Source organism: Lepidochelys kempii, chromosome 2 (genome assembly GCF_965140285.1).
Source record: "Lepidochelys kempii isolate rLepKem1 chromosome 2, rLepKem1.hap1, whole genome shotgun sequence".
NCBI lineage: Eukaryota > Metazoa > Chordata > Testudines > Cheloniidae > Lepidochelys > Lepidochelys kempii.
In genome coordinates, this window is record NC_136381.1 from 265,719,442 (window position 1) to 265,734,544 (window position 15,103).

The window sequence follows — 15,103 nt, forward strand, 5'->3', positions numbered from 1 at the left end:
GGGTGGCTCCCTGTGACATTCCCCAGGGTACAATCTGGCGAGCTGTGTTCCCTCAGTTTTCCAAGCAGGGGTGTCTTACACTGCTTTGCTGTGAGAGCAACCCCTCCTCCCCGCTGCAGGTCAGCGCCAAGGCACGTCCATAGGACAGCCCAGAAGAAACGTGAATCCCTGGGGCCTGTTCTGCTCCTGAATTGTGGACAGAAGACTGATCTAGAGATGTTTAACCCAACACCTTTCCCCAGCTTTCAACAAGCTAACTAGCAGTATGTATCTGCTAGCTGGGACATTTATTTGTATTCTGTGTAAACTCTGCTCGAAAGATCCCTGTCAAATTCTTACACATCAGATGTTGCATCTCAGGAACTCCAAAGCTTTTAAATGTATATAGGCTGTCCAGCATATCCCATGGTGACGTCAAAGCATCTGGTCTGTTCTCTTGTGGCTGTATAGTCTGATCAGTGAATAGATCAGGTCATGAACTGATGTCACATAGGAAAGTGCAGGCTCCCACTGAGGAGTTGGCATAATCCTTGGCCCTTTTTTCCACCTGTTTTTCACATCCGTCTTCCTCAAAGTGTTTACAACCTTCATCACTAGCTGCTCTCTACGACAGGTCTATCCTTTACAATGTCTTCAGAGTGATTTGCATTTGTACCACACAAAGTGAGCTTTTAAATAAATCCCACACTTATGGGAATGCTGCTACCACAACAGTGATTCAATCAGGAGTTGGCTAGCCTGGTCCACATCCCAGGGCAAAGGGGACCCCGCTCTCACAAAGGGGACCTAGGAACGCACCCTGATGCTCCCCGTGAAGTTAGGGCCACTGAAAAGGATTCATTATTCAAAAAGAGCCAAAGGCCCAAGCTCCTGCAGAGCTGTGAATATCAAGCTCATGCTCAAATAAATTGGTTAGTCTCTAAGGTGCCACAAGTACTCCTTTTCTTTTTGCGAACACAGGTTTTAGAAAGTCATAGGAATAATCTGACACTGAATGGGGCGTGTTCACAGCTGCGGCTCCTCAGCTGTGCGCTCCTGAGCTGATGCTGCCCGGGGAACACTTCCTCCCCCACAAAGCAGATGCAGCCGGCCCACAGACTAAACCCAATGTGAAATTAACTACCTCTGCGGCACATGCTCTCGTGCCCTCCCCGCTGAACTGATGCGCCCAGCGCAGGAACGGGACATTTTGCACCATTGCCGGATCATTTTATTATAAAAAAATTTTTTTTTTTTATGTGGCAGCCCAGTTTTATCCGTAACAAAGCCCACCGATACGGCACATGCTCCACAACCTCCTGGGGGGGGGGGGGGGGGGTGTGGGTGTGGGTGTGTGTAAAAAGCAAAAGGGAACAATATGAATCGTACATGAATCTCTTCTAGACTGCAGGCAAGGCCGCTTTTAGTGACCACGCAGAAAGCTTTCCAGCTGCAAGGCCATTTCGGGATTCTTTTGTACAGTCATTGGTCTTTTCTTGCCCTCAGCAAAGTCGCCCATGCAAGGAGAGGCTTCATCCCTCATCCGTTTAAGTGACGACAGCTCACCAGCCCCTCTTGTATATTACACAGTTATGCCATGTGCTCAGCTGTCTGCAGGAGAGATAAGAGGTCAGCAAAGGAATTGGCTCTATATGCACACACACAGCATAGAAACACAGTGTCTGCACTGGCCAAAGAAAGCGTTCGCACTTCTCTAGCACACTGCTCTTAAACACGGCTTGGGCTAGAAAGATGCTCCACTATTCCCTGACCAGTGTAGGTAGGGGCCACAATTCTCAGGTGAAGTTCCCAGGGATGATCGCTAAGCACAGGGCTATGTGGTGTCCCGCATGCCACTCATGAGCCATTTGCTCCTTTAATCTGATCCAGTGCTTTATCCGAGAACTTTTCCTTCATCAAAAGTCCAGAAAAGCTCCATTGGACACCCTCCCCCCAGCAATCCCAAACCACATACTGCAACGATCACCCCCTGTGAAGCTGAGCCAGAGAGCCAGGCACGCTCACCGGGGGATGAGAACGCAGCGTGCAACATGCACGTTGCATGGAGCATTCCCGTGTGAAATGCTCACACACAGCAAGCCACATGCTTGTGGGTCTAGACAGGGCTCCCCATACCTGCCCCTTTAGGAGCTGTGGCTAAAGCATTCAAGTCTCAGAGAGACACTACCCTCTACCCAAGTCCAAGGGAGTTAAGGATTCTGTAAGCAAGAGTGACAAGACCAATCTGACAAGTCCCAATGCGTCTGTGCTCTGAGACAGCTAACCAGACCTCCTTAATCAGAATCACTTCCTTCCTGCTTTGCTGATCCAACAGCTGATGCCAGTTCTTCCTCTTGGCCTCTCAATCGCTCTCCTGTGCGGGCAACAGAAAAGCCAGTCAGCAATCATTGTGTAACCAGAGTTTAGAACGGCACGTTAAGGGGGTGATCTGAACTGTGCTACCCAAACTTCCAGGATGTCCACCAACCTTGCCAGCAAGTCTCCCTGCTCCATTGACTCTGAATTGGCTCAGGTCCCAGTTATTTCTGGAGTGGATGTGGGTGTCACCCAACTGGCTGGGCGAATCTGGATTCTACTGTGCAACCTGTACCACTGTAGCCTCGGGGCACATCCCATAGACATGTCTATCTGCCCACGGTGGGCAGCCGTATTACCCCTCCCCGAACCAGCCACCCACCCATCAGGGAAGCAATCAAGGGGAACTAACAATGGTTTAGACATATCCGGTGAGGGCTTGGCTGGAAACATGGTCTGAGGACCAACACAATCTGGCTGGCTGACTACCAGAGGAAGGCAGCATTACTCTTCACTCCAGAGACCACCTCAATGCCTCTAGAGAGAGGGCACCTGGGGGGCTCATTCCTGACACTATTCCACAGCCTTTCGTTTTAAAAAGTTCTGCCGAGCTCCACTGAGCTTGCACTGGAGATCGTTCTCAGCCATGAAGATTCAGAGCAGAACTGGAAATAAAGTTACAGCATCGGTGCTAAGCGTTGTCCAGAGAGCTCCAGCTCTCTACAAGTCCAACATGTTTAAAACACTCTCTCTGTTCATTTCCACTCGTGTTGTAAAGTCCTTTCTGTTGCTTTCTAGACTGAGTGAGAAACTGGCTGTGACCCTACGCACCTCTCTGTTCACACGCTACACACAACTGTAATACTCTTTATACAAAACACACCTTGTGCAGAATGATTTGAAAACTAATAAGTCACTGATCATTACTAGGCTTGTGTAGTGTGTAAAGAGTTCTGAGTACATGCTGGAATTATGACTAACGTGTGTTTAAACCAGGCATGTCCCGGGGATTTGGTAAACTGGTCTGTCCTAAAGAAAGGAATGGGCGTTTACCTCAATTGACATATAAGCAGTAAATGGGGCCATCAAACTAAGAAGGGGAGGAGATCACAGGAAAGAGAACACTTTGCATTTTAGCAAACACCTGGGAGGGAAGAAAGAGCAGGGAACTTCCTTCTCCACCAGACTCAATGTTGCCTTCCTCACAGCTTGAAGGAACCGTACTTTGAGGGTAACCTTCAGAAGAATCCATTTCAAAGGTTCACTGGACTATAAAAGAAAGGGGCAGAAAACCCAAATTCTCTCTCTCACCTAAAATGACAAAGGAACCAGCCCTTTGGGTTCTGGAGGAGATCCAGGCAGGGAGCAAAAGCAGCACTTCGGGGCATTCAGGGTTGTAATACAAGTGGTGACCCAACCTCCCACTGGTCTGAATTGCACCCTGAAGTGCGTCACGGACCATCAACAATATTTACTGCCTGAAAATGAGGCCACGATTTTCAAAGATAAATATGGAGGCACCTAAGTAAATAGTCTGCTTCTCAAAGAGCTGAGCTCCCCCGGAGATCCTTCTGAGCTCAGAAGCAACTGCTGGGAGCACTTATACAGATTCATACAGATCAATTAAAGAGCCTAATTTTTGTCTCCTGCCTTTGAAAAATCTTGGCCCCAGTCCTTCCAAGTCTATAACCATTTCCACGTTAGTTCAACAGCAGCAGTGCACTTACTTATCAATTCAGCAATTGCCCTTTGCGTTCTCTTCTCCAGTTTTTCCAGTTTCTTGGCTACGTCTCGCTTTAAATCCCTGGGGGAGAGGATTGTAATTTAGCAAAAAAGCCCAACACACAAGCACACCCAGACACAAAGCTAGCCCACCAGCTAGCCCAGCAGAAGGGATCCATGAGTCTATTCAGAGCCAGTCTGGGGTCTCAAATGAAGAACAGCCACAAACACCGCATCTACAGTGTAAGCTCCTTGGGGGCAGAGACTGTGTCTTGCAGAGCAAGCTGCCAGCACTTTAATCATCATCAGAGCCAATGCAAGAGCCATGCAGACCAGTCGGATGGAATACCCCTGCCACTGGTGGTCCCTAAATACCACCACCAGAGCAGGGGAGCAGCGGCATTCCCTTAAAACAGGAATTAGATGGAAAGGGTAAGAAAAGTGCCAGCTTCATGGGGGCGCGGGGGAGTTTCACCTCACTGGGGGAAGAAGGGGAATGAAGAAATCTTTGGCCTCTGCCCCTCCCCACAGGGCAATTCTTGCCCTTCCTAAGTGTGAGAAGAGACCATCTACAAGACCGAGGATTCCATGAGATTCCTGGTGGCCACAAGTGTCTCTGAATTGCTGACACTTCGCAAGACCCACAACTCACATTAGTCCCTCCTCAACGCCCGTGCCCAGCGATCCATGTGGCACAACAACAGTCAAACTCAAAGAGAAGCCAACTCACCAGCTGAGCCCAAAACACCAACACTCAACCAGTGAGGACCCCTTGGGGAGAAACGGTCTAACGCACCCACTGCTGAGCGGCCACACAGGCCACCTCCATCTATCGGGCTTCAGAACAGGAGGATGTGAAAATCCAGCTGAGGAGAACATTGGGCCAGGCCCTTCTGTGCCCCTCACTTCCATCAGAAACCTGTCCCACACTCTTTGAACACAGATGCTCTTGGCTTCGGAAGGCCCTGTCAGTAACATATTCCTTAGCTTGTTATCCTGCACATGCTGTTCCAGCTGTGTGCGTGAAGCCTGGTGCCTGTCCACATGCTGAAATCAGGGTGCTGTCATGCTGTGGGACCATCGTTCACAGTGTGTTTGTACAGTATCAAGCACACCAGGGCCTTGACCCCAATCGAGCCTCCACATGCAACGGCAATGCAAAGAATACAAGCTTCACCAGATCCTTTCATCATTAGGCAAATAGAAACAAGACAAATTGTATCCATCCTAGAAACTCCCAGAAGGTGGAGATCAGCACCACTTATCTGTCCCATCTAGCTAATCCCAAAAGCCAGAGCTTGTTCATTCTCTACAGGACATTTACTAGGGTTTTCTGCAGTCTAACTTTTGTGATGTCCAGGGATGGGGATTTTATTTCTCTCCTTAGGAGACTGTTCTATGCTCAGATCTCGCTACTGGGAAGTTTCCCTTGATACTGAACATAAGTTTCCCAGTTTTTTGTAATCCCAGGTGGTACAACCTTAACAGGGTTAAAGTTATGGAAATAGCTGGAGAGCGTCCCTGTGACCATGAACACACACACGGATGTTTAGGACTAAAAGGACTGAATCTATGCAAGCTGATTCCTAAAATCGCGCTTACCAGTCTGGCTTTCTGGGGGCGAGGTTTGCCAAATCCTAGGGGAAAAGGAACAAAGGAATTCTGATTAAGATCAGCCAAACTCATGTAATGGAAAAGAGTGAGTTTACAAGTGTGCACAATTATATTTCAAAGCAGGTACTGAAGACCAAGACACATACCACTTCTTCAATAATAGGCTCTGGCTTCGCTGCTTCCAGTTGGTCTTTCACCTTATCTTCCACTAGAGGGAACAACAGAACAACAAATGTTAACAAATTTCAGGAGTAGCAGCCGTGTTACTCTGTATCCGCAAAAAGAACAGGAGGACTTGTGGCACCTTAGAGACCAACAAATTTATTTGAGCATAAGCTTTCATTGGCTACTGCCCACTTCATCAGATGCATGCAGTGGAAAATACATTAGGACGATTTTATATACACAGAGAACATGAAACAATGGGTGTTACCATACACACTGTAACGAGAGTAATCCGTTAAGGTGAGCTATTACCAGGAAGAGAGAAAAGAAACCTTTTGTAATGATAATCAAGATGGGCCATTTCCAGCAGTTGACAAGAACGTGTGAGGAACGGGGGGGAGGGGTGTCACATATGGACTAAACATGGGGAAATAGTTTTACTTTGTGTAATGACCCATCCACTCCCAGTCTTTTTCAAGCCTAATTTAATAGTGTCCAGTTTGCAAATTAATTCCAATTCAGCAGTCTCTCATTGGAGTCTGTTTTTGAAGTTTTTTTGTTGAAGAATTGCGACTTTTAGATCTCTAATCTAGTGATCTGAGAGATTGAAGTGTTCTCCGACAGGTTTTTGAATGTTATAATTCTTGACGTCTGATTTGTGTCCATTTACTCTTTTACGTAGAGACTGTCCAGTTTGGCCAATGTATATGGCAGAGAGGCATTGCTGGCACATGATGGCATATATCACATTGGTAGATGTGCAGGTGAACGAGCCTCTGATAGCATGGCTGATGTGATGTTAACAAAGTGACTTATAAGAAAGCCAGCATGAAGACGATGCTTCACTTTGGTATTTAAGAAGCTTTTACAAAACCTAACCCCAACAGGCATGCTTCTCTACAAAAACATTCCCCTGCAACTTTTGCAACCCAAACACTGCACTCCAGAAGCAAAACAGACCGTGAAACTGATGTCCATCGTCCGAACCGAGAGAAATGCAAGAAGTGAACAGCAGCAGTCCTGAAGTCAATTATATTAAAACCCGGTTTGAGTCCAACCTCTGCTGCTGTAACATTGGAAAGGAAATGGATTTGCTTATAACATATGACTTGAGTTGACTATGTCAATTTAAAGCAAGTAGGGATGCACAGGACAGAGCCTTCCTGCAGGAGTAGCATTTTCTAGAGCCGTCCCTCTCAACAGGGACCAGCTTGCTGCCTTCCTAGACTGCGGTAGGGGGATCTCAGGGACTGGCACCAGTCCACTGGTCGCTGAGAAACACTGTCTTAGTGGAAGGACAGAGCCCCACAATCTGAAGCACTGAAAAGATGATTGGCAAACTTTATTCCCAGCTATTACTGTATTTAGAGTAATCATGGGAGACTTCCCACTCCACAGCTCTGTGGCAAGTTACTTTTAAACTCCTTATCGTAATTCTTTACATTATCCATCCCAGAACTCAGACTTACACACAGCATATGATACCTCCTTCCCTCCTGTGATGGGCACATCCACCACTGAGAATGAAACACCCCGACCGGGAGAACTCTGAACTCAGAGAAGTACCCAAACTAGATTAAAATCCCTGCTTCAAAACTAATGTAAAGCCTCAAGTGGAACAAGAGACAGGGAGAAACCAACGGCAGAATTCCATCTTTCTTTCTGCTCAGACATTGCAAGAGGGAGAGGCCCGGACACTCCGAGCACAGCAATATTTACTGGTGGCCATGACTCTGCACTTGCGAGTGCTATTTCTATCCCATGCTCCCTCCCCCAGGTGTTAGAAATGCAGACTGCAGATGCCCATTGAGGAGTGGGAAACTCTAGCCTGTTGGTTTAATTTGTGCCTGTTTTGTGCTTCCATGGATGCTCCTGGCCAGAGAGGAAATGGATTTGAATGATGGAAACAAAAACACAGAAACACGGAAAAGATGAAGTAGGATTAGTGAAGGGGGCTGTCACAGAGCAGAACCTGCTCTACTCCCTTGGCAAACTCAGGCTAGGACTATAATATGGTTAGATACCGACTCTGCTTAGAGCGTGGTTCAGTTCAGGCGACAGGAAGGAGCTCTCTCTATACCAGTGGTTCTCAACCTGTGGCTCGCGGGCTCCTAGCAGCCCACTACAGCTGCAGCCCATGTGACATCGTCAGGGCCATACAGGAAGTATATATAGTGTGTGGATGTGGCCCACATAACACAGAGAGCTGCACATGCAGCCCACAATAGTAAATAGGTCGAGAATCACTGCTCCATACTGTAAGATCAGGCTGTGACATGGGAGGACTTGCAGTAGAGAGGTCCTCTCCATTTTGTTACCTGACCTCTACGTCAAACTAATTTACTTATGTGGTTTTAAATGAATACACCCTGTTTTGATACACATCAGGATTCCTGACTTATCTCTGCCCCCCCCCCCCCGCAACCAAATCAATGATTTTAAACAAGCCTAAACCCCAAATTTCCATGCTTTAGCTACAGAGCAACTCCTCTCCCAAGACATACAGCACCACACGCTTTCAGAGGCAAGGCTCCTGAAGGCAGCGTTGGTCTATTACAAGCCGCTGGTGTTCTCTTTAAAGGAGGTCATAGCTCTGTCGAGAGGCTGGTAAAGACGACCGGTTCTCAGACATCCCTGGAAACAATTGAGGCAGCTATGCCCCCTTCCCACTCTGATGACTGTGGGAAAATGCCGTTATTGTTTCCCAGGAGGGCAAACTATGAGATTCTGCCCATAGCTGAGATCCACAGAGGCCCCAGTATTTCTAATTATAGCCACCACTCCCGCACTCAGCACTCTGGAAAGGATGAAGAGGAATACCCCGAACTCATTCCTGCCACTCCCATTGTTTGGCACATATTTTAAAGAGCTCTCTTCTGTGAGGGTTTACCACCACCATGCTGGCAGCAAGACAAATCGGGATTTTTGTTTTACATTAATTAAGGGTACATGGATTTTCAAGCTGGAGAACGGTGCCAGATTGAAATCCCTGAAGTTATGGCTAATAGTTTCAAACATAAGTTGTTTAAAAAGTTAGGTACCTGAATAGAAGTGGCCTGATTCTCGGAGGGTGCTGGGCACTCACAGCTCTCACTGACTTCCAGGAGAGCCCTGCTCCTCTGAAAATCAAATGACTACTTTACAGGCCTGAATTTGGCTTTCCATAGCTAATTTTAGGCACCCACGTTGGGAACCTTTGGCCCAATGCTGTGGGCCCACAGAAAAGCTTCGGCAAGGGCAGTCACAATATAATCTCCTCCACACGGTCACACTGATGTGCCTCAACCCCGACCTCAAGGGAACCACCACTGGAGGGCGGCCTCCATGCTCCTTCGATCCTTGGCACATCTGCCGAGCCGCTCAACGGAGCCTGTTAGTGAGAGACAGACTCCGGTGTAACAGAATTGGTTCTGAACCTCACAGACTCATTTCACACAGGCCATCTCACACTGCCGATAAGCAGGAAAGCCCTTTCCATCACTTCTAACCCAAGCTGGAGTCAAACCCATGAGCCAGAGAAGAAAGGATTGATTGCCCTGTTGAGAAGCCTCTGGCCCATTCTTTGGAAACATAAGCATAAATGACGTGGCAGCTACATCTGCTGGGAGGTGAAGCCACGCTGTTGTTCCTGCCTATGCCGTCCCAACTCCTGCTCATTTCCCGCTAGTAATCGCCACAGTCTGTGGGAGAGGTTTATATGAAGTATAAAAACCCAGACATGGGAACTGAACCACTCTAGTCTAGTCTCTGTAGGGCCAATTCACTGTCACACTCAGATGGTGTCTAGGATGCAGGGACTATTTGCTCAATTCTCAGATACTGCTGGGAACGATGATTTCATTCACTCTCCGAGCCATTCGAGATTCCCCAACCGGGCACTGGGTACCACACAGCTGAGTTGGACCAAGTTTGACATTAAGACTGACCGACGTGGGAGGAGCAATAACAGTGTAAATACTGGAGAGAGACTCGGTTAGACTAATCTCTTCAGAGCGGGGAGTGCAGCTGGTACTAAATTCCCAGAGTGGTAGGCACATGCCCAGCGCCACCTGGTTTATCATAATAAATCAGACTGAAAAAAAAAAGTTAGGCAGGTTTCCAACACTTGGTTTGAATTAAAAAAGAAAGTACTGGTGATATGGAACCTTTCCCCTCAAGGTCACAGGGTCAAAGGTAGCGAAGGTCAGTGGCTTAACGGATGGACAGCTGCTTGGCAGCCAGCATCAAATGAGTATAGTGGATCTCCTCCCAGTGACGAGTGGAAAGGATCTAGATGAAAACTGTAACGGGGCCCTTGTTGGCAGGTAGAGCAGAGGCCAAGGATTGAAGCATTCCTGCTACAGCACTAGCAGAGGTGGTCTCTCCAGATAGGGCAAGGTGCAGGAAATTGGGCCTGCTGCTGACCCTGTCTTATAGGCAGAGGACTTCACTCTCCAGGGTGATCAATCCAGTATCTTTCACATCTTCTACGTTTTGTTTTTTAAATATCATAGAATATCAGGGTTGGAAGGGACCTCAGGAGGTCATCTAGTCCAACCACCTGCTCAAAGCAGGACCAACACCAACTAAATCATCCCAGCCAGAACTTTGTCAAGCCTGACCTTAAAAACTTCTAAGGAAGAAGATTCCACCACCTCCCTAGGTAATGCATTCCAGTGTTTCACCACCCTCCTAGTGAAAAAGGTTTTCCTAATATCCAACCTAAACCTCCCCCACTGCAACTTGAGACTATTACTCCTTGTTCTGTCATCTGCTACTACGGAGAACAGTCTAGATCCATCCTCTTTGGAACCCCCTTTCAGGTAGTTGAAAACAGCTATCAAATCCCCCCTCATTCTTCTCTCCCGCAGACTAAACAATCCCAATTCCCTCAGCCTCTCCTCATAAGTCATGCGTTCCAGTCCCCTAATCATTTCTGTTGCCCTCCGCTGGACGCTTTCCAATTTTTCCACATCCTTCTTGTAGCGTGGGGTCCAAAACTGGACACAGTACTCCAGATGAGGCCTCACCAATGTCGAACAGAGGGGAACAATCAAATCCCTCGATCTGCTGGCAATGCCCCTACTTATACACCCCAAAATGCCACTGGCCTTCTTGGCAACAAGGGCACATTGTTGACTCATATCCAGCTTCTTGTCCACTGTAACTCCTAGGTCCTATTCTGCAGAACTGTTGCCGAGCCATTCGGTCCCTAGTCTGTAGCGGTGCATGGGATTCTTCCATCCTAAGTGCAGGACTCTGCACTTGTCCTTGTTGAACCTCATCAGATTTCTTTTGGCCCAATCCTCCAATTTGTCTAAGTCCCTCTGTATCCTATCCCTACCCTCCAGCGTATCTTGCTTTCCTCCCAGTCTAGTGTCATCGGCAAACTTGCTGAGGGTGCAATCCACACCATCCTCCAGATCATTAATGAAGATATTGAACAAAACTAGCTCCAGGACCAACCCTTGGGGCACTCCGCTTGATACACGTGGCCAACTAGACATGGAGCCATTGATCACTACCCATTGAACCGGATGATCTAGCCAGCTTTCTATCCACCTTATAGTCCATTCATCCAGCCCATACTTCTTTAACTTGCTGGCAAGAATACTGTGGGAGACCGTGTCAAAAGCTTTGCTAAAGTCAAGGAACAACACATCCACTGCTTTCCCCTCATCCACAGAGCCAGTTATCTCGTCATAGAAGGCAATTAGATTAGTCAGGCATGACTTGCCCTTGGTGAATCCATGCTGACTGTTCCTGATCACTTTCCTCTCCTCTAAGTGCTTCAGAATTGATTCCTTGAGGACCTGCTCCATGATTTTTCCAGGGACTGAGGTGAAGCTGACTGGTCTGTAGTTCCCAGGATCCTCCTCCTTTCCTTTTTTAAAAGATGGGCACGACATTAGCCTTTTTCCAGTCTTCTGGGACCTCCCCTAATCACCATGAGTTTTCAAAGATAATGGCCAATGGCTCTGCAATCACATCTGCCAACTCCTTTAGCACTCTCGGATGCAGCACATCCAGCCCCATGAACTTGTGCTCGTCCAGCTTTTCTAAATAGTCCCGAACCACTTCTTTCTCCACAAAGGGCTGGTCACCTCGCTCCCCATGCTGTGCTGCCCAGTGCAGTAGTCTGGGAGCTGACCTTGTTCGTGAAGACAGAGGCAAAAAAAGCACTGAGTACATTAGCTTTTTCCACATCCTCTGTCACTAGGTTGTCTCCTTCATTCAGTAAGGGGCCCACACTTTCCTTGAATTTCTTCTTGTTGCTAACATACCTGAAGAAACCCTTCTTGTTACTCTTAACATCTCTTGCTAGCTGCAACTCCAAATGTGATTTGACCTTCCTGATTTCACTCCTGCATGCCTGAGCAATATTTTTTACATTCCTCCCTGCTCATTTGTCCAGTCTTCCACTTCTTGTAAGCTTCTTTTTTGTGTTTAAGGTCAGCAAGGATTTCACTGTTAAGCCAAGCTGGTCGCCTGTCATATTTACTATTCTTTCTACACATTGGGATGGTTTGTCCCTGTAACCTCAATAAGGATTCTTTAAAATACAGCCAGCTCTCCTGCCCTCCTTTCCCCCTCACGTTATTCTCCCAGGGGATCCTGCCTGGGAGAATGGGGGAAGGCATCGTTACGACCTTCCCAAGCTCTCAAAAACTCCCTCTCCAGCACCTACCTGAGGCTGGCTTGGCCTGAGGCACCTTCCTTTTCTTGAGATCTTCATCCTCAGGAACGTAATTTCGCAGCTTGAGCTCCCTAGAAAGGAAGGGGAGAAAGCAGGAGAAGCATAAACACATGCACATCCCCCTCACCAGGCTGCCACCATCTTAACTGTCATGCATAAGAACAGAAATGCAGAAGCCAAAGTTCTCACTTTCTCCAATCATAGAATATTAGAGTTGGAAGAGACCTCAGAAGGTCATCTAGTCCAACCCCTGCTCAAAGCAGGGCCAACACCAACTAAATCATCCCAGCCAGGGCTTTGTCAAGCCAGACCTTAGTCAAGCCAGACCTTAAAAACCTCTAAGGATGGAGATTCCACCACCTCCCTAGGTAACCCATTCCAGTGCTTCATCACCCTCCGAGTGAAATACTGTTTCCTAATATCCAACCTAGACTGCCCCCACTGCAACTTGAGACCATTGCTTCTTGTTCCGTCATCTGCCACCATTGAGGACAGCCTAGCTCCATCCCTATAATCAATAAATAAGAAGAGAGACTTTGAACTAGATGGACACAATTAAGGCTGGTTGCCCCTTGAAGAGAGGCAAATTCGACAGACCAGCCACCTACTCAAGCATTTTCTCTGTGGCAAACAGTGCATCTATAGGGAAGTCCTGGCTGTGGAGGGGTCCATATTTCACTGCTTCGATACACATGGCATTACACTGAAACAAGCGGGTTTGATTCTCCCAGCAGGAAAGCCACAATGGGGTCCATTCACCTGTGGCATAATGCCATTGCTGACGTGACTGAAGCCAACAGAGCCACAGAACTGGTATCAGGTCAAGGTGCAAGAAAATAATGGCATATTTCAAGGTAAGAGATCATTTAAAGGTTAATTGGAATTGAACAGCCCTTGTTTGCCTCATATCCAGAGTGTTTAAACCCAGCTATTTATGGAAGGTGAGCGCAAAGGAACATGCAAAGAGAACGCAATGTGGATTTCTGTGCAGAGTTCTTCCACTCGGGCTGTGTGGGCAGGCAGAGGGAAACTATGCTCAGCATCGAGATGTGTGTTCGTTAACCCTTCCAATTCTTTCCAGGCCCAGATGTGAAGAGTTCCAGAGATGCTGCCGAACCCCTCTCCTATTGGGTCCATTTTTTGGTCCTTTTCATAATCTTTTTCCGGTTTAAGTCTATTTTTTTAGGTGTTTCAATACTAATGGAGGTCCTGACCCTGCACATATGTAACTTTATTCATGTGTGTAACCTCATTACTTCAGTGGGATTACTTGTACATCATCTCGCACAGTAGGGGTCCCTGGTGCCACAGTCAGACAAATAATAATAATAAGCAAGCATCTGCACATGCTTTTGCAAGATCAGGGCCTTGGAAGGCAAGACCATGTCTCATGTGCTTGTGAACAATGCTAAGCAACAGCTGGTGCTATAGAATAGTATTTTAGCCCATAAGGCAAATTAAGAAGATTAAAACAATCCAACACTTTAGATTGGTTTATCTGTTCAAGATGCTCTAAAGCTTTCGATTGGTTTAAATTGTTAATGCATCTTTAAGGCCCTCAGTTTAAACTGCAAAATGCATTAAAAATTGTGGGGGAGGGGAGATGGACAAGAGGCTTAGAGAAAAAGCCAAGGGGTGGGAGCCAATCACGCTGTTCTAAAAACCATTTCTTAAATGATGCACTGGAGAGTAATTCATACCCAGAAATTCATACCTACCCTGCGATACCTAAGGGGCTGCAGGCTCTTCTATTTGTAATGAACCTTGAAATTAACTCACTTTTTGGTTAGGCACTTGCATCAGTCAGAACAGCCCTGGAAGAGCATTTGACTGCTGCTGGGCAGCTTATTGGATGACAACACTTTTTCATCTAGATCCTGCGTAAGTACTGAATTGTTTTTTTCCCTTTAAAAAAAAAAAAATCAGTGATGGAGCAATTTGGGATTTTTCAACTTTTAATGGCCAGTTTTAACACAGAGGCCATTTCCCACTGGATGCTAGGGCCTCTGTCTTTAAAGGCAAGTTATATGTGAGGTATGCCATTGTCAAGGTTTCTTCCCCACTCTGAACTCTAGGGTACAGATGTGGGGACCTGCATGAAAACCTCTTAAGCTTATTTTTACCATCTTAGGTTAAAACTTCCCCAAGGTACAAACTATTTTACCTTTTGCCCTTGGACTTTCGCTGCCACCACCAAACATCTAACCAGTATATTACTAGGAAAGAGTCCATTTGGAAATGTCTTTCCCCCCAAAATCCTCCCAAACGTTACACCCCCTTTCCTGGGAAAGGTTTGATAAAAATCCTCACCAATTTGCATAGGTGACCACAGACCCAAACCCTTGGATCTTCAGAAAAATGAAAAAGCATTCAGTTTCTTAAAAGAAGAATTTTAATAGAAGAAAAAGAATCACCTCTGTAAAATCAGGATGGTAAACTCCTTACAGGGTAATTAGATTCAAAACAGAGAATCCCTCTAGACAAAACCTTAAGTTACAAAAAGACACAAAAACAGGAATATCCATTCCATTCAGCACAGCTTATTTTCTCAGCCATTTAAAGAAATCATAATCTAACGCATACCTAGCTAGATTACTTACTAAGTTCTAAGACTCCATTCCTGTTCTGTCC

General features: G+C 46.8%; 1 protein-coding gene across 1 annotated transcript in view; it reads right to left on the reverse strand.

Annotated features, from left to right (window-relative positions):
• Positions 1-960: 960 nt before the first annotated feature.
• Positions 961-15,103, reverse strand: part of CCDC12 (coiled-coil domain containing 12) — a 78,381-nt gene continuing 64,238 nt past the window's right edge. Inside the window, exons 3-8 of the mRNA XM_073334852.2 lie at positions 12,464-12,543; positions 5,778-5,839; positions 5,620-5,654; positions 4,023-4,099; positions 2,270-2,353; positions 961-1,590 (exon numbers count right to left, since the gene is read on the reverse strand). Coding sequence (XP_073190953.2) covers positions 2,274-2,353; positions 4,023-4,099; positions 5,620-5,654; positions 5,778-5,839; positions 12,464-12,543 — 334 coding nt within the window. The 3' untranslated portion in view covers positions 961-1,590; positions 2,270-2,273. The remainder of the gene's footprint in view (positions 1,591-2,269; positions 2,354-4,022; positions 4,100-5,619; positions 5,655-5,777; positions 5,840-12,463; positions 12,544-15,103) is intronic.